At 40.8% G+C, this 24,174-nt stretch overlaps 1 protein-coding gene across 1 annotated transcript; it reads right to left on the bottom strand.

Moving 5' to 3' along the window:
• Positions 1-313: 313 nt before the first annotated feature.
• On the bottom strand, positions 314-1,049 carry LOC127183910 (tubulin-specific chaperone A-like). The gene is made up of 3 exons (XM_051140035.1): positions 950-1,049; positions 437-495; positions 314-358 (listed from the first exon to the last, which is right to left on the bottom strand). Exons 1-3 carry the CDS (start codon positions 1,047-1,049, stop codon positions 314-316), a joined length of 204 nt encoding a protein of 67 aa, XP_050995992.1.
• Between the last annotated feature and the right edge of the window lie 23,125 nt (positions 1,050-24,174).

Raw genomic sequence — 24,174 nt, 5'->3', positions numbered from 1 at the left:
GGGAAAATGAGAAAAAATAAACTTTGTTTGAAAAATGCCAAAATGAAGCCTAATGCCTTGAACCCTAATGCATTTTTAAAGTACACAATTTTATTAGATGAACTCATTTAATTCACACATAAAGTTATGCAAAGAAAAGTATATGCAACTGCATAAAAAGAACCTCATTTTCATATTACTAAACACAGCAATGGTCAGACAAAACAAAACAAAACAAAACTTTTGATTAGACTCCAGAATTTAATGCAGAAAACACCCAATACAGAAGAATTTCAGGCTCCTAACTTCACTGAATCCATATTACACATTCCTCTTAATACTCCTCGGCTTCTTCCAAGTCTTTTTCACTTTCTAATATCTACTGAAAATTGGTATATTAGGCCTTTAACTGGCACTGGCAATCTGGGATCATCCAGGATTCTTGAGGAATCTCTGCCTGCTTCTTACTGGCAGAGTTTTCAGCACCTTCAGCCTTTATTTTTTCCTTTCTTCTTTTTTTATTTGTATTTTTAATTTGTTCACTTTGCATCCTGACTGTAGCCACCACCCAGATCACCTCCCAGTCCCACCCTCCCTCCCTAATGCCCTCTCCCACAACCACTTTGGAAATCAGTCTTGCAACTTTCTCAGAAAATTGGGAAGAGTGCTTCCTAAATATCCAGCTATTCCACTCCTGGACACATACCTGAGAGATGCTCCACCATACCACAAGGACATTTGTTCAACTATGTTCATAGCAGCTTTACTCATATAGCCAGAAACTAGAAACAACCTAGATGTCCCTCAACCAAAGAATGAATAAAGAATGTGATACATTTGCACAATGGAATACTACTCAGCAATTAAAAACAAGAAAATCTTGAGACTTGCTAGTAAATGGATGGAACTAGAAATGATCATCCTGAGTGAGGTAGCCCAGACCCAGAAAGCCTTCATTTTTTTTTTCAACCTTTTCTTCTTGCTTCTTTTTCATAGATCACTTTTTCTTTGACCAATTGCTTTACCACACTAGTCTGGATCTTGATCTGCCTCACTGGAGGATCAGCCATGATTCCTGGATTGCCGCAAGAAGGAGGGGGTGCCGCAATACATTTTTAAGAACCTAAATTTGTTGTAATTTTGCCCTTTTATAATGTCATTATCTACTTGGAAAATAAAATGTAGTACTTATGGCTATACTAGTTAATTTATATACAACTAAAATGATTGCAGGGAAGGGATTAAGTATTAGGGAAAATATATTAATATGGAAGAGTAGCATGGTGCCAAATCCAAACATCTGTGCTTGGGACTCTTAAGACTGGACCTAGGGTCGTGGGCATGCTGGCATGGACTCTGCCAACCCCAGGCCAGTGTTCTCATTAGGACACATGACCTTTCTTGGGGCATAGGCAAAGAACAGAAGCAAGCTTTCTCCCCGCTGAGAAAACACTCTGCCTGTTTCTGGAGTGCACCAGAGTCTCCCCACTCTCTTCTCTCTGGTGTGTGTGTGTGTGTGTGTGTGTGTGTGTGTGTGTGTGTGTGTGTGTGTGTGTGTGTTTGGCTTCTCACCAGATCAGAAGCCTATCTGCCTCATCGGAAGTCCCTGTGTTCACAATGTTTCCTTAGTTGACTAAGTGACATAGCCTCTTTAGCTGTGTTATACCACCTGCTCGGCCACTTCATGGTCACCTGGTCATCATTCTCCATGGTGATTCAGTACAGTGGGGTTTCATTGGCTAAGCTGGGTGTTGACGGGGATTCAGGAGCTGTGTTAGGGCAATGACTCCAACAGCTGTGCTAAGTGGATGGTGCCCGGCAGCCCCAACCAGCATACTGTCTGCAGTGGGAGCCCACAGGAGAGAAAGGTGAGCTCCCTGGTGAGAATCTTAATGCTTGGTTTTGTTGATATTCTTCATACAGTTGGAGTTTGTTTCAGTCTGTGGTATGAGGGAGAGATACGTTTGCTTTGAAAGCCTTCAGTGTCTCTCCCCACCGTTTAGGAGATCAGCCGTCCTCTTTCCAATGGCTTGTATTACCTCCAACTATTCACTGTGCTAACCAAGATGTATGGGTGTGAGCCTGAACTCTATAAACTCGTGGGCCATTAAAAAATCAAGGCATTATTTGAAATTATTGCTTCACCACCAACTTTGTGAACTATATTGGTTTCATAAATCTGTCTTCTTTGTTGGATAACATTCTCTTGCTTACTCATCAATTTAGTTTTAGACATTGTGTAATAAAAATCAACTTATAATTCTCCATGAAAAAAGTAAAACTTGTTAGAATTTTTTCCTGATATTGGATATATTTATAGGCTAATTTGGAATGGAATTTTATTTTCATCTTTCTACATAAAAATTAGACATATTTGTCCATTACTTACATCTTTTCAATGCTTTAAAAATTGTCATAATTCTAGCCTATAAAATTATTACATATATTTTATTTTGTGCATTGATTTAGAACTTTATTTGGGATGCTTTATGAGATTAATAAGCTTATATTAACAATAATCTCTATTATTAAGGGAACAATTTTTATCATTAGCTTTTACACTTACATTTTTATAAATATGTTTTTATCAGGTTGAGCAAACTTCTTTACAGATGTGTCTCTTACTGTGAGTTGATGTCCAACTTACTGAATTTTGATTCATCTGTTGGAAGTAACTCAATGTGTGATTTACAGCAATTTCTGTTCTGATATTAAATATCCTCATATTTCCAACATACATTCTAATTGAATTATGTTTTTAATACATTTAAATTTGGCTGAACAACATATTTTATAGGATATATGTGTCATTAAGAACCAGGATAGATAATATATGCTTGATTGATAGAAAGATAGGTGGGTGATAGATTAAAGACATGATAAATGGCAGATAGATGATAGATAATAGATAATAGATGGTAGACAGTTGATATATAGACAATAGACTGACAGATGACAAATTTAGATAGAAAGATAGATAGATAGATAGATAGATAATATATCTACAATTGATTAGCAGACAGTATCAGATAGCAGATAGGTAGATAATATAGATAGATGATATTATAGATGAATACAGATAGAAATGGACACAGATGGATAGCTAGGGCAGCTCATCCTCCTTTTTATTGAAATGGACACAGATATATGGAAGCTCATCCTCCTTTTTATCGCTATGGCAGTTACTATATTCTTTTTACCCTTCCACATACTACATCCACAGCTGAAACACACATCTTTCTATTTCTGATAACTGCAGACATTTCAAGGGATTTGTTACCTGTAACCAAATAACATTTAATAGGCAAAACAAACAAACAAACAAACAAACAAACGAAAACAGTTTTTCCAACTTCTCAATTAGGTAATCCCATTAGGTGCTCAACTTTTTCAACAATATACAGATTAACTATTACCAATAGCATTTGTTGACAGTGATAAAGAATTGCTTCCTACAATGAAGTTACACCCCTAAGAAAAATCCACAGCTGTAGTTTAGATTTGAGGAAATAGCTTAAGAGTGACTGAAAATGTCTCATTCTACATTTCTCAGAATTGTTCCTTAATGGAATCTCTGCTCTGGCAAAGAGATAATGGTACGGTAAATAATTCATTGAAAGCTTTCAGTGAAGGGACTTGTCAGTCTTCTGTAAGAGACCATAATGCTGAGGTCTCTGCTAGCCCAGGGGAATTCGGGTCACAAACCAGAAGAACATGAGTGACTGACAAGGCCTGAAGAAGAGGCCTGTGGGGTCTGAGCAAGACAAAGACTGAGCCCCAAGGCCAAAGCCCCAGGGCAGGATTAAAACATCACTGAGCAGCAAATGGTGAACTTGACATTCCTTTGGTTTGATGCCCAAGCCTTGTGATCCCCTGCATGATTGGTTGACCAGTGCTAAGGGTCCCTCCCATTTTATCCTTGAAAAGAAGCCATAGAGAAAAGTAGCCATGGGCTTCATGGCTGTGATGGAGAGATAAAGATAATTACCTGTGAATAATTACAAGCCTGAGCAAAGCAAAATTGTGAGGCATAGCTGGGCATGCTCAGGTTAGTCTCATGCTTGGTACCAGAAGTCCAGATGCTAAGTGTTAGTGCCAGGCTCAGAGGGGCTGTCCAACTCAGAGCCACCAAGAGGAAGTGAAGCCAGGAGTTCTGTTATTGTAAGCAGTAAGTCTCTTGGCTCTGTCTCTTGTTATTGTTATTAAATAAGAAATTAATATGCATTATATGTAAAGTTCTTCACAATCCTGAAAATATGACATGTTGCCAATTGTAATTTGTCATATTTAAAAAGTGAAACTAAATGATGCTAAGAAATTTGAGAGTTTTGAAACACTAACAACCAAGCAGCCAGGATCCCAAATCCAGTCTATCTGATAACCCCAAGCCAATGCTTTCTCCTCTGCAGACTCCTCTTCTATTTCAGTAGCAAGAGACACAGCCATAGGAAGGGCTGAGAAGCATATATTTTTCCCTCCTATAAAGATACTTTGGGCAGATTTTCTTACTGTATTTTCTTATTTCTCATATCATTTCTCAAGATGTATAGTATTTCTTGAACACAACAGACATTCAATGGACATTCTAGGAGTGCAATCAAACTGTAGGACAAATTAGCTAAGAACTAATGTGTAATTCCCTACCCAGTATAATTACAAACATAGTGTCTCCTGTGGCACAGGGATACTGGCCCTAAAGGAGCCTGGGAATTGAGGATTTGTGATTGGCTGAGGGGAAAATAATGTTTTCTTTCCACAGTCGAGCAGTTTTGTTTACTGAAAATGAGCCCGGCTATTGTCAAGGGTCTTATCTGAATTTAAACAATTTGCCACAGATAGGAAAAAGCGACTGTCATCACTGGAGATTAATTTTCAGGACAAAATTTGCATGTCTTCCCTCTGGGGTTACTGTTGCTATGGTGATGTTATGGCCTCAGGTTCTGCAAGGGGGTTACAGCTTCGCACCTGCCAACTTTCGTGTGAGCTGGGTGGGAGGAATTCCTGGAACATTCCAGGGAAGAACTTGGTGTGTTTAAATCAGAGTAAAGGGAGAGAGTGGAGGGCCGAGCACTGACTCTGTCAATCGCTCTGTTTTGATGCCCATTGTAATATGCTGAACGTGAATGGTAGAGGGGGGTGGTCTCTGAGGAAGGGAGCCCAGGAGTCCCCTCTCATTGGAATGAACAGTCCATCCTTTACATTTGTCTGGCAGCATTAAGCTTTGTCAAGCAGGGGTGTTACAGGGCCAGGGGTCAGCACGGGAGGGGTGCAACCTTGAGCCAACAGAAGCTGTGTATTTGTCAAGGACAGTGTGTTTGCTGACCGTTCTGTTCAACTTTGTCATCATCACACCAACGATACACGCAGGGGATGACTCTTGAGCTTGAGTGTACAGGCTGAAGGTTAAGCAAGCTTGGAGAAGGCTGTGTAAATAAACTTTATTTTTAAAAAAGCCAAATAGACAGATTCCTTAGTTAAGGGTAATATGAAAATATGGACAAACGTTTCTTCAAAAACTACGCAACCATGCCATTAGAACCACGAAAGAAAACATTCTGAAGCAAACTGGATGGCAAGGCAGGGCCCACCCGTTTCATCCGCAGCTTCAAGAGCGAACTCAGAGCCTGGCTTTGTCACTCATGAAAGTGTACTGAGTATCTGTGGTGTGGTGAGCACCAGTTTTGGGGGTACAAGGCTCAATGTGAGCCACACGGTGGATGTTTAATTATGTGCTGTGTGGAGCCAAGCCTGATTTGAGTGCCAGGAGCTGGTCTGTGATTTAGTGCATTAAGTAGCAGTGCTCTCTTAGCCAGCTGTTTTGTTTCCCCCAATTTTACAAACCCAGAGAGCCTCTGTGTTTTATTAGTGAGATATGTTTGAACTGGGGCTGACTCAGAACCCCATTTCTATTGCTAGGCAGAAATTACCTTTATTATCAGGCTTTTCAGTCTTATAAAATGATATTTGCAACACATGACAGATGAGACCTGGAAGTCAGCACTGCTCCACACCACCCCCCTCCTAAAACACACAAGTTCCATTTTTGTGACATGCTTCAGGCAGTGGCTTTCGTTTTTATTTAGTTTTTAAATAACTAAAGTAACTCATGAGCTCATGAGAATAGAGATAGCACAGCCTCCCTTGGCTTGAATTTCAGCTACCTATGCACTTTGGTATGTGACTTTGTTTCCATATTTATATAGAGTGTTAGCATTTATTTGAAGAGTCTTGTGGATATTAAATGAAATAGAGTTTAAAGTCACTCACACTAACGAAGCTGAGCATACATGTGCATATTAATGTCATGATGTCTGTTTGCTTTATGACATCCTAGTTTTAATAAATGATAAATATTTGAGAATTGTGAATTGTACAGTATGGAAAAGATATTTTATCTTAATCCAGCTAATTTTCTGAAGTGTCATTTCTGAGAAGGTAAGATATTTTAAAGAGCTACTAGTTACCTCTTGGTGTTGGGTCAAGTACAGATTATGAGAAAGATGGTCTGTGAAAGACTCACTGTGGAATCTAACTCATAGCCCAGGATATCCCAGGATATTGCCCAACACAAAAATCATCATCTGAAAACACTGGAGGAATCATCATCATCATCATCATCATCATTGTTAAACAACTTGTCATGATTTTGTGATTTTTCAAGAGTGAAAGTTACAGAGAAGCCAAAAGGTTGGCTACTCCTGTGAGCACGCCAAGAGGAGGACGAAGCTCAGAGGTTGTAAGTCTATAAGCCTGGCTGCTGAGAATAACTCCCTCAGGCCCACTAGGTAGATCTCTAGGCTGAGAACAGGAGTCCCGAAGAGCCAAAGATCGAGCTGTGATCTTAACTCACACTCACACATGTGAGCAGGGAAGTTGGAACCCATTGGTGAGAACAGTAAAAATAGCCAAGAAACACTAATGTGGCTCACTGACCAAAAAGGCAAACACGTGGAGAGGATTTTGCTTGTATTTTATAAATTCTTAATTTCCAACTGTCTAAGTTCAGGGTTGATTCTAAAATTCACACAAGAGCTGAACTGTCAGGTTTCTGCTATCAGGGTCTATTAGCTTGTGTATAAAATGGTAGGTGTCAACCAGCCTTGGCAAACAAACAAACAACAAAAGGATGGTAGGATGAGACCTACACAAGGCATTTCATTAGCTGTCTTTCTCTGTTCTTCCCAAGCAGAAGGATGTGGCCCTTAGACCCAGGAAATCTGACTTCAAGATTGTCATTGGCCAACAGTGCAAGTACCTGTGATGAAGTAGTAAGCTTAAGTGGGGCCGTATAGTACAGTAGACAATATTTTCTTGCCCTAATCACAGTCCTTTATTAATATTTAACAAGGTTAGGATGAAATTTAAGCTTCCAAAACAAAGATGTGTGTGTGTATGTGTGTGTGTGTGTGTGTGTGTGTGTGTGTGTGTGTATGTGTGTGTTCAAATTTTCATTATCAAAGCATGCTAGAATCTTGTCGTGATTCATTAAGATGAGCACACAATTTCATCCACTGGTCATTTAATGGCCCTGCTTCCTCATATTCACTTGCCACCCTTTGAATAACCATAGAGTCTATAGTGATGCCTCCTCTTTTGTTTTAGGCATTGGTGTCTTGTTTATTTCCCTTCTGCTAGCCCCACACTGTCTTTACTTGGTCATCCTAGCTACTGACTTATGTATTTAATTAATCTTATCAGATAATTAGTTTTGAAATTATTTTCTCTATTTTTTGTTTCTGGGATTTATACTTTTATTTTATTGTTTTCTTCTAATTAACTTTCATTTATTTTGTTCCTCATTTAAGAGGATTTTCATATACAAGGTTAGATTGTTGCTCTTAGCCTATGGCTGTGCCCTCCAAATAATGCATTTGATTGGTTTTCAGTTTCATTTATTAAAAACACTTTTAATTTTACTCACAATTTCTTTTTCAGTACTACTCTAAGGAACCCCAAATATTTTGAGGGTTTCTAGATCATAATCTATGCTATTGTTAACTTTAATTACATTTGATTAAATGACATACTTGGGAATATTTTGCTCATTTTAAGTTATCAAGACTTGTTTTGTAGATCAACATATGGTGTTTATTAATGGAAATTCAGTGCTTATTTGAAAAGAAGTAGATTTGTCAGCAGCTGGCTGAGATTTCTCAGCATCATTTACAGTAAGTTGGTTCTTGGCATTTTTTATATCTTGTATATTTCTCTACATCCTTCTTCCCTTTTGCTCTGTCAACTCCTATAGATATTAAATATAAATACCACTAGACATAATTATAGTTTTGACATAATTATAGTATTATGCCTTTCTTCAGAAGGACTTCATTTTGACACTATGCCATTACTTTATGAATTTTTGTATTTTCACATCTCTTGATAAATCAATAGCAGCATTCATTTTCTCTATTTCTTTAGCATTTCTCATAACAAAGTCTATCTCATCTCCCATTAAGGAGAATTTATATCTTTCCTATGAGTAGAGTTTATGTAGTAAACATTTCTCATTGTCCTTTTATATTTAAGACTAACTTACTCTGCCTAACATGCTATGGCTTGGTGGTGGTTAGAGAGTTCCCTCCAGCGCTTCGTGTGGTAGAAGCCATGTCTCCAGGGTGGCAGTGAGTCAGGGCAGAACTTTTAAAAGGGAGACACTGAGGACAAGTGATTGGTGTGGAGTGAAGGAGTCACCATTACTGATTTCAAACTGTGTGACAGAGCGATGGTAATGGTATTGACATAAAAACAGACAGGTAGATCAATAGAATCAAATCAAAGACCCAGCAATGAATCCACAAACAGATAGACACTTGGGTTTTTTTTTTTTTTGTTTGTTTGTTTGTTTGTTTGAGACAGGGTTTCTCTGTGTAGCCTTGGTTGTCCTGAACTTGCTCTGTTGACCAGGCTGGCCTCGAACTCACAGCAATCTACCCGCCTCTGCCTCTCAAGTGCTGGATTAAAGGCGTGCACCACCATGCCCAGCATAGACACTTGATTTTTGACAAAGAAGTCAAAGCCTGTTACAGTAATTTGTATGCGTTCAGCCTACAAAGCAAATAACTGACACAGGGAGACTGAAATAAACTTTAAAGCTGCCAGCACTTCACCAAGCAGAGTCTAAACTGATTCTAATCTACTCGTAAACTAAGCAAACTACTCTAAACCTTTTAACATACACATATTCCAAGCACTTGCCACTATGACCCCTGGGCCGGTCCTCGTCAAGTCCCCACCATCCCCCTCCAACCTTCAAAAAACCTCTTTTTCTCTCCAACCATCAAACTTTTCCTCCCCCTCCAGGAAGTCCCGCCTTCCGCTTCCTGTCCTTCTGCCCAGTTGATTGGCTAAACAGTGCTTTATTGACAGTTGGTACATTCACTCAGCATTCCTCCACAAAAGTCATACAATGGAAAAAAGAGAGCATCTTCATCAAATGGTGCTGGTCTAACTGGATTTTGTATGTAGACGAATGCAAATAGATCCATATCTATCACCTTACACAAAACTCAAGTCCAAGTGGATCAAAGACCTCAACATGAGACTGGGTACTCCGAATCTAGTAGAAGAGTAACTGAGGAATAGCTTTGAACTCATTGAAACGTCTTTTAAAACTCTCTTGATTGGTGCAAATATAAAGTAATTATCATATTATATTTGATTCTAATGTCTATTTTTTAATGTAGTTTTTAATTAACACAGTTCGTGATCACTGAGGCTTTTTACTCTGTCTCTGGGAACCCGACAGTTTCTAGGCCATATGTTTCTCTTGAATTTTTCCTTTTCCAAATTTCTGCAGTTGTTAATTATGTAGACAATGTTTTCCTAGATTTTCCTGCTAGGGTTTTATACATGCACAGATTGGAATTAGCCACAAGCTCATAGCCACTGCTAGAGCCACTTCTGGGATTTGTTCTCTGTGTATTCTCCAGCTCAGGATCTCTGTCCTGGAAATTGTAGCCACCCATGCATCCCTGAAATCTGTGTTCTTCCTCTGGCTTCAACGAGGCATGTAGAAAGAATTATAAAGATTGTAACATCTGTTTCATCTCTGTGCCATCTTAAATCTGCACTGCCCACACTTTAATACGTGAAGAAGTCTTTTATTTTCGACAGTTTTATTTTTATGACAGCAGTTTAATACTAAATAATCTTTCTCTTTCACAATTGGAAGTCTTCTGAACTAATTGGTTTTTGTTTTGTTTTGTTGTTGTTGTTTTCTTTCTTTTTTGGCAGATCACAGTAATTTTTTAAAGTTTTATATCATTGAGTAAATTTCTATAGAACTCGTTGGAACATTGAAGGGCTTTACTAATAAAGGGAAGCTGAGAATGTTTGACTCAAATAAACACACAGAGACCATACAGGGCACAAGCATGTCTGACCTTAAGAACCTTGACTCCTGCCTGCACACTGTGCTGGCCCTTGGTGTAACCCTCCCAGCCTCTGTGATAGGAGCTGCCTAAGTGCACAGGTCATCTCTGGGAATTCCTTGGCCACCAGGGTCTATCAGCAGGGAACATTTGGGCCAAGTACAGCTTAAAGGGCTACCACCCCCAAATAATTTAGTATTTCAAATGGGAAGCTTTGGTTTAAGGAACGCCTATGAGTCCCAACGTTTTGATGTTGGTTGTTACAGGCACAGTGAGAAGCAGTGTTGCTAAGAATTTGTACTTTACTTTCAAGAAGTTGCTCTTGCCTAGAGAGATGACTCAGCAGTTAAGAGAACTGGCTGCTTTTGTGAAGGCCTTGAGTTCAGATCCAAACACTCATATGGTAGCTTACAACCTCTTATAATTCCACTTCCAGGGGATTCCTTACCCTGTTCCAGCATCCATGGCCATTGCACACGGGTGGTTTACATATGTACAGGCAAACAGTCATATACACGTCACGGAACTAAATATCTTATAAAAGTGAGCTAGGTGTAGTATACTCCCTGGAAGAGCAGCTGAGATAGGGAAAAAGCACAGATGCTCAGGAGAAGATGCCAAAGCAGAGGATGAAAGAGCTTGGAAGCAGACTGAGGCTCAAGTAGTGAGTTCTATGAGTAGATCACTAGTAATAAAAGCAGAAGATGATTCACAATGGGGAGCTATTTAATGGGTGGTTGATGTTCATTGCTAAATTTCAAATTATGCAACTCATGGCATAAGCATTTCTAACATCCCCAACTTTGAGTATGTGTAAGGTGGGAAACCTACCCTAAAATATGCTAGTGTGGAGAACAGATGCTGAGAGCCACTTGTGGGAGCGTAACTTCCTGGGAATTTCCAGGAAGATTTTAAGAATACACAAACCCCAAGGGATAGAGATGTAGCAAAAGACGCCTGTGGGTCTCTCCAGCTGAATGGCCTCTGAGTTAACCCTAGGTCTACACTGCCAAACACCAGGACCACCCTGCCAGTCATGGGCCTTCAACGTTCCTAACCTGTGCTTCTGGCAGTGACAGACTTCAGCAGGGAAATTATACAGAAGAAAGATACCATTTTCTACCTCAAAATTTTGACAGAGATATAACAAGAAAATTATCTAAAAAGCGAACTGATTTTATATGAAGTTGTTGATTAATTTCCCCTTCGGTGACAATCATATCTGTGAGGATGGGACTATTGTGGTGAGCAGGAGCAAAGCTTTCATTTATTGTTTAAAATAATGAACATGCTGTTATTTTAAAGCAACTTAGTCACCCAAGCTTTATTTTACCCCAAGCCAGTTCATACATTAATAGTTATGCTGTGCACACTGCTTTCTCAGGTTGGCAAAACTGAGTATTAAAAAATTTTGTGTGTGTTTGGGTATATTCTGAGATAGCTCTCTCCAGAAGTGGTAGCTTACATTCTATGTGAATATGTGTCGGGTTAACTCTGCAGTTGTCATTATGTGCATAATTAATAATAGTGGCTAGATAGAAATATGGGCAGGATATGTGTCATTAAACTTCCTGTCAACAGGTACTTTGTCCTATAGCACATTTACATTATGAAAGTTAAACAGGTAGTGGACAGTCTTAGAAGATAGTAATACATGTTCTGAACCATTTGCTGATATGTAATTAAATTATACCTGGCTTTATGTTACCATGGGGACATGATTGATGCCATTTTCAACAACAATAGTATCTTATCATTGAATTTATTGTATCATTTCAACTCGAATAATGAGTAGTGCTACCTCAGTTCCTCCAGCCCAGGTACTGTCTCCCATGTGTGTCCAGACTTTGTCTCTTAGGAGACTCTGGATCCAGGCAAGATTACACTCAAGGGTAACCATCATGGGGTGGCAAGATGGCTCAGTGAGTACAGACTCTCAGTCCTGGTGACCTGAGTTCAAGCCTTGGGACCACATAGTAGAAAGAGAGGATGAATTCTGAACAATACGCCCAGACCTTTACACACGTACCTTCACACATGGGTATAAGCACCCCACCCCTCCCCACACACAAATAAATGTAAAATCTGAACTACTAAACATGAATACAGATGATAATATCATGTAATTTAACTTGTCTAGTTATTGACATTTTGTGATAAATTGAGTCTGTTTTTGAGATAGTGTCTCTCTATACAGTGCAGGCTGGCCCTGGACTCAATATGTAACCTAGGCTGTGAATTAATTCTTTATAATGTTTTCCCCTTTTTCCTCCCTAAATTTATTTTTACTGTCTTGCAAAAGAAAACTATGAACATGGTTGGATGTTATGAGCCAAATGTTTCCACATTAAATTTCACAGACTAGTAATAGTTTAAAAAGAAGAAGAGGAAGAAGAAAAAGAAGAGAAGAAAAAGAAAAAGAAGAAGAAGAAGGAAAAGAACCGGGGTTGTCTTGGGATATTTATTATTTCCTGTAGCCAGTGACAACATTAAAGCAAACAAACATATTTGCAATTATTATTCCATGCACAAAGGAAAAGAGAGCTATAAGCACACCGAAGGAGCCTTGTTCAGCAGATAGTTTATAACACAGAGGCACACATACACTGTTTGTCTTCATGTTCCATGCGGTGAACCTTCAGCTGTGTTTTCAGGCTTCCTTCAGATGGGCACCAGCGAGTACATTCTTGGCTTTCACCTCGGCCTCGCCTTTATCTCCCTGGCCAGATCCTTGGCTCTGACCCTTGCTTTTGCTATGTTGCTTAATCCTTCTCAGTTCACTCCTGGCTCCAGCCACCGAGGTTTTCGGGAAAGGATGAGGCCTTTGCTTCACAGGAACTGGCCTGGGAACCTTACTTAGGAATCCTCATCATGGCTCTGATGGATCTAGTATTAATAGAAAACCTAGACACATTTTCTTCCGCTTGAATCTAATTTCAGAGGCGCTGGCTCTCACATCATCCAGTCCCCTTTGCTTTCTGGATGTCAGTGTGTCCTTGTTGCTGCTGACCTTTAAATAAGAATGTGCTTTTCAATAGTCGAACACAGTTGTCTAAAGCTTTGAAGTGGTGTGTGGAAGAATGGCTGGTGGTTTTATTTATTTGTACTTTAAGTGTGTGAAGGTTTTGCCTCCCTATAAGTGTGTGCACCACACTTGTGCCTAGTGCCCACAGAGGCCCGAAGAGGGTGTCGGATGGCCTGGAACTGGAGCTACAAACAGTTGTGAGCTGCCATGTGTGTGCTGGAAATCGAGCCTGGGTCGTCTGGAAAAGCAGCAATTGTTATTAATGGATTAGCCATCTTTACAGACCCTGGATGAAAACTTTGACTTAAATAATGCGTGGGCAGGGGGAGCAGCTCATGGGAGAGCACATGCCTAGCATGTGCATAGACTTGGGCTCGGTGACTAGCACTACAAGAAGAAAAATAAATGTTAATCAAAACATTATTGAGGTGAGATTTGGAGGATAATGTATTTCTTTTTAAAAATACGTTTTTAATTTATATATTCATTTTACATCCCGAACGTGTTCCCCTCCCTCCTCTCCTATCAGTTACCCCTCCTTCCGTCTTCCCCCATCCTACCTTCCCTTCTCCTCAGAAAAGGGGAGGCCGCCCCACCCCCACCAACCCACCCCAGCACATCAAGTTGTATCAGGACTGAGCTCATCCTCATCCACTGAGACCAGGCCAGGCAGCCACTTTAGGGTAAAGTTAGGGTAAAGTTATCAAAAATAGGCAACTGAGTCCATGTCATAGAGGGCACCCACTCTACACATGAGGGGACCCACAGGGAGATCAAACTGCCCATTGGCCACACGTGTGTAGAGGTCCCAGGTCCAGTCCACACATGCTGCTTGGTTGGTGCTTCCACCATGGGTCTCGGTTACTTGACTCTGTTGGTCCTTTTGTGGCATCCCTATCCTCTCTGGGTCCTTCTATTACCCCACCCCCACCCCAACACACACACACACACACACACACACACACACACACACACTTCCACAGGACTCCCCAAGCTCTGCCTAGTGCTTGGCTGTGAGTCTCTGCATCTATTTCATCAGCTGCTGGGTGGGGCCTCTCAGAGGACAGTTAAGGTAGGCTTCTGTCTGTAAACATAGCAGAGTATCATTAATGATGTCTAGGGTTGGCTCTCTCCCTTGGGGTGGGTCCCAGGCTGAGCCAGGCATTGGCTGGACATTCCCTCAGTGTCTATTTTATCTCTGCATGTATCTAACTGATATATTCATAATTTGTTTCATATTCTGAAATTTCCAATATTTCAAGATTGAAGAAGGCTGGTAGGTGATCTCCCACAGGCAATGAGGAGGATGGCAGCCAGTGTTCTGCCATCCCAGCTGCAGCGTGGAGTGGTGGTAGAGGGTATGCGTGGCCACCCGCCATCCCTGCTGCAGCGTGGAGTGGTGGTAGAGGGTATGCGTGGCCACCCGCCATCCCAGCTGCAGCGTGGAGTGGTGGTAGAGGTATGGGTGGCCACCTGGCTCTGATCAGGACCTTTGCTCATGGCTGCAGGGTGGTTTTTTTTTCCATTATTGCCCATCAGTGTGGGCCATATTTCCCCCAGAATGATCAGAGTTCTGTTCATCTCTGTGTCCAGTAATGGTCCTTCCAGTATGCAAAGCTAACTATAAAGACTTTCCGGATTAACTGCCTGTTTTTATTAAACTCCCCTGGCCACTTTTACCATAATGTGTGTGTGTGTGTGTGTATGTGTGTGTAAGGAAACTTTTGGAAATAGATTTTCTTCTTCCATCGTTGTGGGTTGGGTCTTTGCGTTTGACAGCAAGTGTCTTTTCTGGCTAAACCATCTCACTGACCTAAGAGTCTATTATTTTATTTTGTTGATCATTTTATATGAATGGGTGTTTTGCCTGCATGTATGTCAGTGTAGGACGTGTATGCCTGGCACTCACAGAGGTCAGAAGATGGTGTTGGGTTACCCGGTGTGTTACAGAAGGTTGTGAGAAGCCATCTGAACGCTGGAAACCAAACCTGGAAGAGCAGACAGTGCTCGTAACCAGTAGCTTCTCCCCAGGCCAGGGGTTGGCTTATGTTCACATGGCTGCTGCTCCCCGTGTTTCCTGAGCTTGATACAATGTTCCTAAAGTGTTTAACAAACTGGGCACAGACAGCCACTTCTTGTGGGTCATTAAGGGAATGAACTGCTATTAAGACATGGATTCAGAGATCAAATAATATCCCAAGAGTTATTCCTGAACTCAGTTCTTTGTACCAAATTATCACACATTTGAATTTCTAAATCAAAATGTGGGGCTTCAGACTTAGAACTGATAAGAGGAACAGTTAATACATATCAGCATACATGTAGAGAGACTTCAAATTATTACAAAAGGAGATCATTTAGAATTCTAACTTTATCACTATATGTATTTCTTTTAATATTTTCACAGTACATTTAATGTTGTAATTTTTTATCTTGTGTGTGTGTGGTGTGTGTGTGTTGTCACGGTGTGGGGATCAGAGGAAATCTCCAGGAAGTCAGTTCTCTTACCACTATCACAATGACTTTTTTTTTTTTTAAAGTTTTATGTATTTATTTTTTTATGTATATAGTACTCCGTCCGCATGTGTGCCTGCAGGCCAGAAGAGGGCACCAGATCTCATTATAGATGGTTGTGAGCCACCATGTGGTTGCTGGGAATTGAACTCAGGACCTTTGGAAGAATAGTCAGTGCTCTTAACCTCTGAGCCATTGCTCCAGCCCCACAACGGATTCTTTGGATTGAAGCTGGGTCACCTTGCTCCACTTGCTTGCAGAGCAAGCCCCTTCACCTGCTCAGCCATCTTGCCACCTGCCTCATACATTTAGTTTTTGAAGTAATTTCATGTCAGTATTAAACCTAAAATGAGTGCATGGAGGAACTGCTTGTTTGAGAGGGCTGTCAAGGCAAACAGCCATTAAATTTTATTATTTTGGTATATTTGTCTAAAGACATAAAGCCAGTCAAGTGTGTTTCATTATTCAACATACAAATTTCTACAAAGATATGATGGGAGAATGTGGCACTTTAAAAATACATAACGGTATCAGAACGACAGATCAAACATAAAAGGAGTTAACTTTAAAGTTTCCCTTGTTATTTTGCTTTCTGCATGTTCATTGAGGGGTTTTTTCTATCTTAATAAAAAAAAAATCCTGAAGTTGGAATGTAGCTCAGCAGTAGAGCACTTGCACTTGCCTGGCATGCAAAGGGATTTGTGTCCTATCTCCAACACACACACACACACACACACACACACACACACACACACACACACGGTGTGATGTGAGTGCTGTCTGTTTATACTGAAGTGTGTTTCTTGGCTTGCATCTGTAGGAAGCAGAGCCTTGGGTAACAAGTAAAATGTCCCGAGCTGTAGAGGTATAAAAACGTGATTGTGATTGTGGCTGAAAAGGTAGAAGAGCAATATAGACAAGACACAGGATAGGTTGACAGGTCCAGGAAGCTGCTTGGCATCTGGAGGTTCTTCAGATGGCTGTGAGATGAGCCAGCCATTCCTTCAATTTGTCCACAGAGAAGTGTTAAAATGGGGGGAAATCTGTTTTCCTCCCTTGTTTCCTATTGGTCACAGCTCACCTAGCTGACATCCCTTTTCCTGTCATCCCTATTGTCTTTCCCTTCAGATTAGTCCTTGCCTAGCTTATTGGTATCGGCCTTGTACATAGTTACACATGGTCAAAACTCAAACATGCAGTTGTGCCAGGCGTTGCTCTCTGACTTCAACAGCAAAGCCTACTTTCCACAGTTGCAGTGGCTAGCATCCACCAGATTAAGGCAGAGTTGGGCCAGGCTTGACTGAGAGCCCTATTCTTGCATTACACGGGGCCACTTTATTTCTTCTTCTCATAAAGTCATTAGTTCTTTTCTGATAGGTTTTGCTTTTATAACTTCATCATGAGCCTAATTATCTAAGGTCCCAACTTCAAGCGGCACCATATTGGGACTAGAACATGAAATTTGAAGGCAAACAACCTTAGTCATTTGTTCCTTCCCCAAATTTACATCCTTCTTTCATGTAAAACAGATCGATTCCTCTCCAATAGTATCTCACGTTATCATGCAAGCTAACATCAAGCATAAAGTCCAGGGTATTGGTAGCTGTAGTGAGGCATATAATCCTCCTGAGGCAGGAAGATCCTGAGTTTGACCAGTAGACTTCATCTTATAGGAAAAAAAATCCAAAGTAGCCTCGTCTACACATGAGTCAGACATGGATGAGAGTGGAGGTAAGAATCACATAGAAGCAAAAATACAGTCTTGCTGAAAATCTGTGAAACAAGTACCCCCCAAAATACAGTCATCAAACCTAGGAGAGATAGTCCCATGCCAAGGTGGAGAACTGGAAGAGATAACCCTGCCAAACAGACCCAAAACGTAGCCAGGCAAATTCCTATGGATTTAAGGCTCCAGAGCATCTGTGCTGGCTCCATGTTCTGCCTCTCTCATTCAGGTAGGACCCTTCCTTCAAAGTTACTGCACAGCATTCTGTCCTTTTGCTCCATATTATAAAGGATGAAACAGAAGCAACATGTATTGCTAGTTGTATAAATTAATACAACCTGGAGAGCAGCTGGGCAATGCAAATTAAAAGCCATAAAACACTATGTGTCCTTTGATGCAGTATTTTGAGTCCCCTGCTGTTCGTCATAATGCTGTTAGCCACAGGTGCACAGGTGATTCAACAGAAGCATGTACACACTGGTTTGGATTTTCATAATGAAGAAGCTGAGATGCTTAAGGTCAGAAACCTGGGATTTATGCTATCAGGGTATGCAGCCCAAAGATGTAGGATACCAGCTTAGAGCCCTCAATAGCCCGTGAAAAATTCAAGATGTATTAAATGAACAAAACAAATTATCAAGCCATGGGATGTCCTATTGCCAGAGCATCTTCTTTTGGCCTAAATTATCTTCGAACAATTTTGTCCATTGATAAGCCCTTGCTCAGTAATTGACGAAGTGTCCCACATGTACCTAAGGCATTCACTCCTTCACTGAGATGACTTTGAGGTCCAGCTTTGGTACTGGCTCCTCCTGGGAGTGCCTCCAGCTACCCACTGTGAGCATTTCCCCAGGACTTTCCATTTTTATCTGCCTTCCTGTTTATGTGCCTCTTCTCTATTCCCACCCCCAGCGGCCACTCCTGGCATCATCACCTAATTAAACTTGAACCTCGACGCATTTGAATCTTTGAGTCTCATACTCTGCCCAGAAAATTCAACTTGGGACACTGATCCAAACAGAATCCTGTTCAATCATAACGTTTCTACTCTTGGAAAATTGCTAAAAAATGGACATAACTGAATGAAGCATGTCTTTCCACTGAGGATAGTGGTTAGGGATCATTATTTTCTTCCTCTTTGCCTATATTAGTGGTAATGAAAACCCACCTCATGCTGTCCCCCTCATCATCTTCTTTCAACCCCAGCCTTCTTTCAGTCTCTGTGAAGGAAAAATACTTGACATGATTTACTATGTTCCAAAGCCATATTGCATAATTATGTAATGGCTCTCAGTAAAAGGAATACTGAAGGAAATACAAGCCTGTGGCAATTCTACCTCACACGAATTTCAGATTAAACTCTACTATTCTTCCTGCCTTGGCTACATTCTTAAATATTTCAGACCTAAGAAATTTCTTTTTTTTTTAACCAGTAAGATATTGGCCTGAAGAAAGCAATAGTGTTCCTAGAGTCCTATATATATTTCTTTGAAGAAACTCTTAAATAAATAACTAAGGGTCTAGAAAGGCTGTTCAATGTTTAAGAGCACTTATGCCTTACTGATTTTGCAGAGGAGACTCAGATCCAGTTTCTAGTACCCACAGGGTGCCTCACTGCTGTCTGTTCCTCCAGTTCTAGGGGATCCAACATGCTCTTCCCACTCTGTGGGCACTGCATGAGAACAGAGCAAACCAAGGTGTGACATGTTTGGGGAGTTAAAGCCTCATCCTAAAGACTTCAATTTAACCCAATCTTAAACATTTTAAAATATTTTTAAAACTTGCCTCTCTGTCTCTGTATGTCTCTCCCTCTCTCCCCTCTCCCCCCCCCACCCCCCACCCCCGTCAGAGGACCACATTGGATTACCTGGAGCTGGAGTTACAGGCAGCTGTGAGCTACTGTACATGGGTGCCAGAAACTGAACTTGCTTCCACTGCAAGAGCGGTACTTGCTTTTATCTACTTTCCATCCCCTAGCTCACTTTTTAGAAGACCATTTGTCTTAAAGAGTTACATGCACAAATACTAAAACTTTGTGTGAATTTGGGGGAGAACAGTTCAACCCCCCAAATAACATATATTAGAAAGTAGAAACATCCTGAAGGCTGAAGTGCCGAGAGCCACCAAATACCATAAGCTAATGATCAAGAGCCACTGAATACCATAAGCTAATGATCAAGAGCCACCGAATACCATAAGCTAATGATCAAGAGCCACCGAATACCATAAGCTAATGATCAAGAGCCACCGAAAACTATAAGTTAATGATCTTAATGATCAAGAGCCACCGAATACCACAAGCTAATGATCAAGAGCCACCGAATACCATAAGCTAATGATCAAGAGCCACCGAATACCATAAGTTAATGATCAAGAGCCACCGAAAACTATAAGTTAATGATCAAGAGCCACCGAATACCATAAGCTAAAGATCAAGAACATCTATTTGAGTCTCAGGGCTTCTTTTTCTTGATGTGCATTTGACAGTACTTACTAATTGTGCTTATTTTCTACTTATGTTTTGTCCCATCAGAAAGTAAGTTGACTATGAAACAATCACATACAACACTGATTGCTGCCTATTAGGCCAGCATAAAATTGTCAGTAAAACTTCCATAGGAGAAATTATGAACCCAGGATTGAAAAATTAGAAGCCAGTACATAAAAGGTAATTTTTAAAGAAAATCAAAAGAAGACAAGAAAACATTTTTATTTGATTTTGTTTGTTTGTACATTTGCTTTTTAGGAACAGGGTCTCTGTAGCCCAGAGTGGCCTTACTCCCTTTATAATTGAACATGATCTTGGAATCCTGGGTCCTTCTGTCTCCCCTTCTCCATGGGGATTATTGACCTGAGATACCATGCCTAGAGGGAAAAATAATTTAAGAGATCCTTCTAATAACTCAAGTTAAAGAGTCATGCAAATCTAAGTATAGAAAGGAGTAGTAAGGGAAAATTTTCAACTCTATTTTTCAGTAGTGAAATTGATTTTAAAAGATTTATTTATTTTAAAGATTTATTTATTTTATATGTATCTCTTAGTTATGATTTCTACTGTGATGAAGCATCATGACTAAAATCAAGTGGAGGAACAAATAGTTTATTTTACCTTATAGCTTGTAGCCCATCATCTAAGGAAGTTAGGGCAGGATCTCAAGGAAGGAACCTGCAGGTAGGAACTGATGGAGAGACAATGACAAATTGTCAGTTCAGTCATGAATGTGGCATGGTACTAGTTCTAAGTATTTCAGAAGAAATTCAAATGAATAAGCAATGCAAGGAAATTTGCCTATCTGTCCTGATATGTGTGTGTGTGCATATACATACATATATGGTAACAGAAGCCACACTAAAACAATGTTTTTCATTATGTAAAGGATATGCAATATTTAAAAATATTTCATTAATTTATTCATATTACATCTCAATTGTTAGTCCATCCCTTGTACCCTCCCATTCCTCCTTCCCTCCCAATTTTCCCTTACTCCCTTCCTCTATGACTGTGACTGAGGGGGACCTCCTCCCCCTGTATATGCTCATAGGGTATCAAGTCTCTTCTTGGTAGCCTGCTATCCTTCCTCTGAGTGCCACCAGGCCTCCCCATCCAGGGGACGTGGTCAAATATGGGGTACCAGAGTTCATGTGAAAGTCAGTCCCCACTCTTCACTCAACAGTGGATAATGTCCTGTCCATCGGCTAGATTTGGGGAGGGGTTCAAAGTTTACTGCCCATATTGTCCTTGGCTGGTGCCATAGTTTGAGCAGGACCCCTGGGCCCAGATCTGCCCATCATAATGCTCTTCCTGTAGGTTTCTAGGACTCTCTGGATCCTTCTATTTCCCCATTCTCCAATGCTTCTCTCACCTAGGGTCCCAATAAGATGTCCTCCCCTCTCACCCAATTTCCTGGTAAGTGAAGACTTTCATGGGACATGCCCCTTGGGCTAGTATGCAGATATAAGTGAGTATATACCATTTGACTCTTTCTGCTTCTGGGTGAACTCACTCATTATGCTCCTTTCTAGTTCAATCCATTTGTCCACAAATTTCAGGAATTCCTTGTTTTTAATAGCTGAGTAGTATTCCATAGTGTATATGTACCACAGTTCCTTTATCCATTCTTCTACTGAGGGACACTTAGGCTGCTTCCATGTTCTGGCTATTATGAATAAGGCTACTATGAACATGGTTGAGCATATGTCCCTGTTGTGTGGTGGAGCATTTTCTGGGTGTATTCCAAGGAGTAGAATAGCTGGGTCCTGAGGAAGCCCTATTCCCAGTTTTCTGATATAGTGCCAGATAGATTTCCAAAGTGGTCTACCAGTTTGCATTCCCACCAGCAATGAAGGAGTGTTCCTCTTTCTCCATATCCTCACCAGCATGTGGTGTCACTTGAATTTTTTATTTTAGACATTCTGATGGGTGTAAGATGGAATCTCAGTGTCGTTTTGATTTGCATTTCTCCGATGACTAACAGTGTTGAGCATTTCTTTGTTTCTCAGCCATTTGATATTCCTCTGTTGAGAATTCTATGTTTAGTTTGAGCGCCATTTATTAATTGGGTTATTTGGTTTGGTGGTGTTTGATCTCAACATAAAACCAAAGACATTAAATCTGTTAGAGGAAAAAGTGGGGAAGAGCCTGGAACACATTGGCACAGCAGACAGCTTCCTGAAGAGAACACCAGCAGCCCAGGCCTTAAGGTCAACAATTAACAAATGGGACCTCATGAGGCTGAGAAGCTTTTATAAGGCAGGAGACACTGTCAACAAAACAAAGCGACAACCTATAGACTGGGAAAAGGTCTTCACCAACCCTACCATCTGACAAAGGTCTAATATCCAAAATATATAAAGGTATACAATATTTTGAGGTGATGAAAGTTCTTTCCAAAAGTCAATATGGTGACTTCCCCCTTTAGCCTCACCTTTTCTATGCATCACCTAAAGCCACCTCATGGCCAGTTTCTCATTAATTTGGGCAACTGGGGCCATTCACTGAAAACCAACGGCTGCCCCTTCAGCAAGTGTGACGGTGCCGAGTCACGGAAAGGGTGCTCCAGGAACTGCTGTATACGCACAAAGCCACACGTCTCTTCTTGTTCATACACAGAAAGTTTAATCTTGCTTTTGGCCAGTCCTCGAAAAGACATAGATTACTGGTGTGGTGTGGATGGACTTCGTTACAGAATGCCCATCCCTGGGAGTGTAGGGATGCTACGGAGAGCTTCGTAGAGAGTTCCCACCAGAAAACCTGTGTTCAAAACAGTAGTTACATGGATGAGACAGCCCAGCGATTAAGAGCACGATTGTTCTTACAGAGGACCCAGTTTTGACTCCCAGCACTCACAACTCCAGCTCCAGGTGCTCTAAGGCTGTCTTCTGGCCTCCACAGGCACCAGACAGGTAGGTAATACACAGACACACATGCAGACAAAGTACCCGTACACATAAAATAAGATGAACTGACATAACAAACATGAAGAACGATAATTGTAAGGATGAAACACACAGACATTCAGGGTTAGGGTGGGTGAAGTATGGCAAGTTAACAGCCTGCAATTAAGAAGATGACCACACGGGGTCAGCACTCAGCTGTGGTCAGTGCCTCTTGTTTCAACAGTAACGAATTAGCTCTGGCTACCCTCAAGGCAAGCGTTTGTACATCAGACTTCCAATTTTGTTTTGAGGAAATGTCATGACTAAAGGAAACTCATTAATATTTCTCTTCGTGGTGTCATGTCAACAGAAATGGAATCCACAGACACTCCCCATGGGCTTACTCATTTCCCCTCAATATTAGAAGATTATATATATTCTCTTGCCTTCATAATATTCAGGGGTTTATGTAGAATTTTTTTGCTAAATGTTTTATTAATGCAATCTAGTTTTATGAAGATAAATCCTTTTGGATTCTTTTATTATCCTTTATGATTTATTTTTTTTCCCTAAATACTTTCACTTCAGAAAAATTGGAAGTTTTAAGCTCAAACTTTAGGAGTTGGCGCCTGGAGAAATGGTTCCTCAAATAAGCTAGTACTTGTCTTCAGAAGGGCCTGGTTCCATTCCCAGCATAGACTTCAGGCAGATCTCAACCACTTGCAACTCCATCCCAGGGGAATCCAACGCCCTCGTCTGGCCTCACATGCACACACCTACAGGTAAACACACACACACACACACACACACACACACACACACGAATAAAACTAAAATCAATCTTAAGTAAACACTTCATGAATGGGTTGTAAGTTACTGGGTCTCACCTACCAAAAAGGGATTTTTCTTCTCTCCTTCCAGCAATGCCCATCTTTATAAAGTGTCAAAATATGGGTGGTGCTTTGTCCCCCGTGAGTACTCACTCTGTTTTCGGCAGAAGTGCTATGCATTTTCAGCTTTGTGTTTTTCTACTTTCTGCTGGCTGGGATAGAGATGCCCAGGCCATGTGGCTGAGAGCCATGTGTCACTTGGAATTTGTGAGCAAGATGCAGAGGCCACCCAACCATGCCTTCCAGGGACTGCTCACTCCTGGTTCTAAAGGCAACACGTTTCTCTCTTATGCC

The sequence above is a fragment of the Acomys russatus genome, chromosome 32 (assembly GCF_903995435.1).
Source record: "Acomys russatus chromosome 32, mAcoRus1.1, whole genome shotgun sequence".
NCBI classification, from domain to species: Eukaryota; Metazoa; Chordata; class Mammalia; order Rodentia; family Muridae; genus Acomys; species Acomys russatus.
The sequence above is the reverse complement of the archived record's forward strand: the minus strand, read 5'-3'. Positions and strand labels throughout refer to the sequence as shown.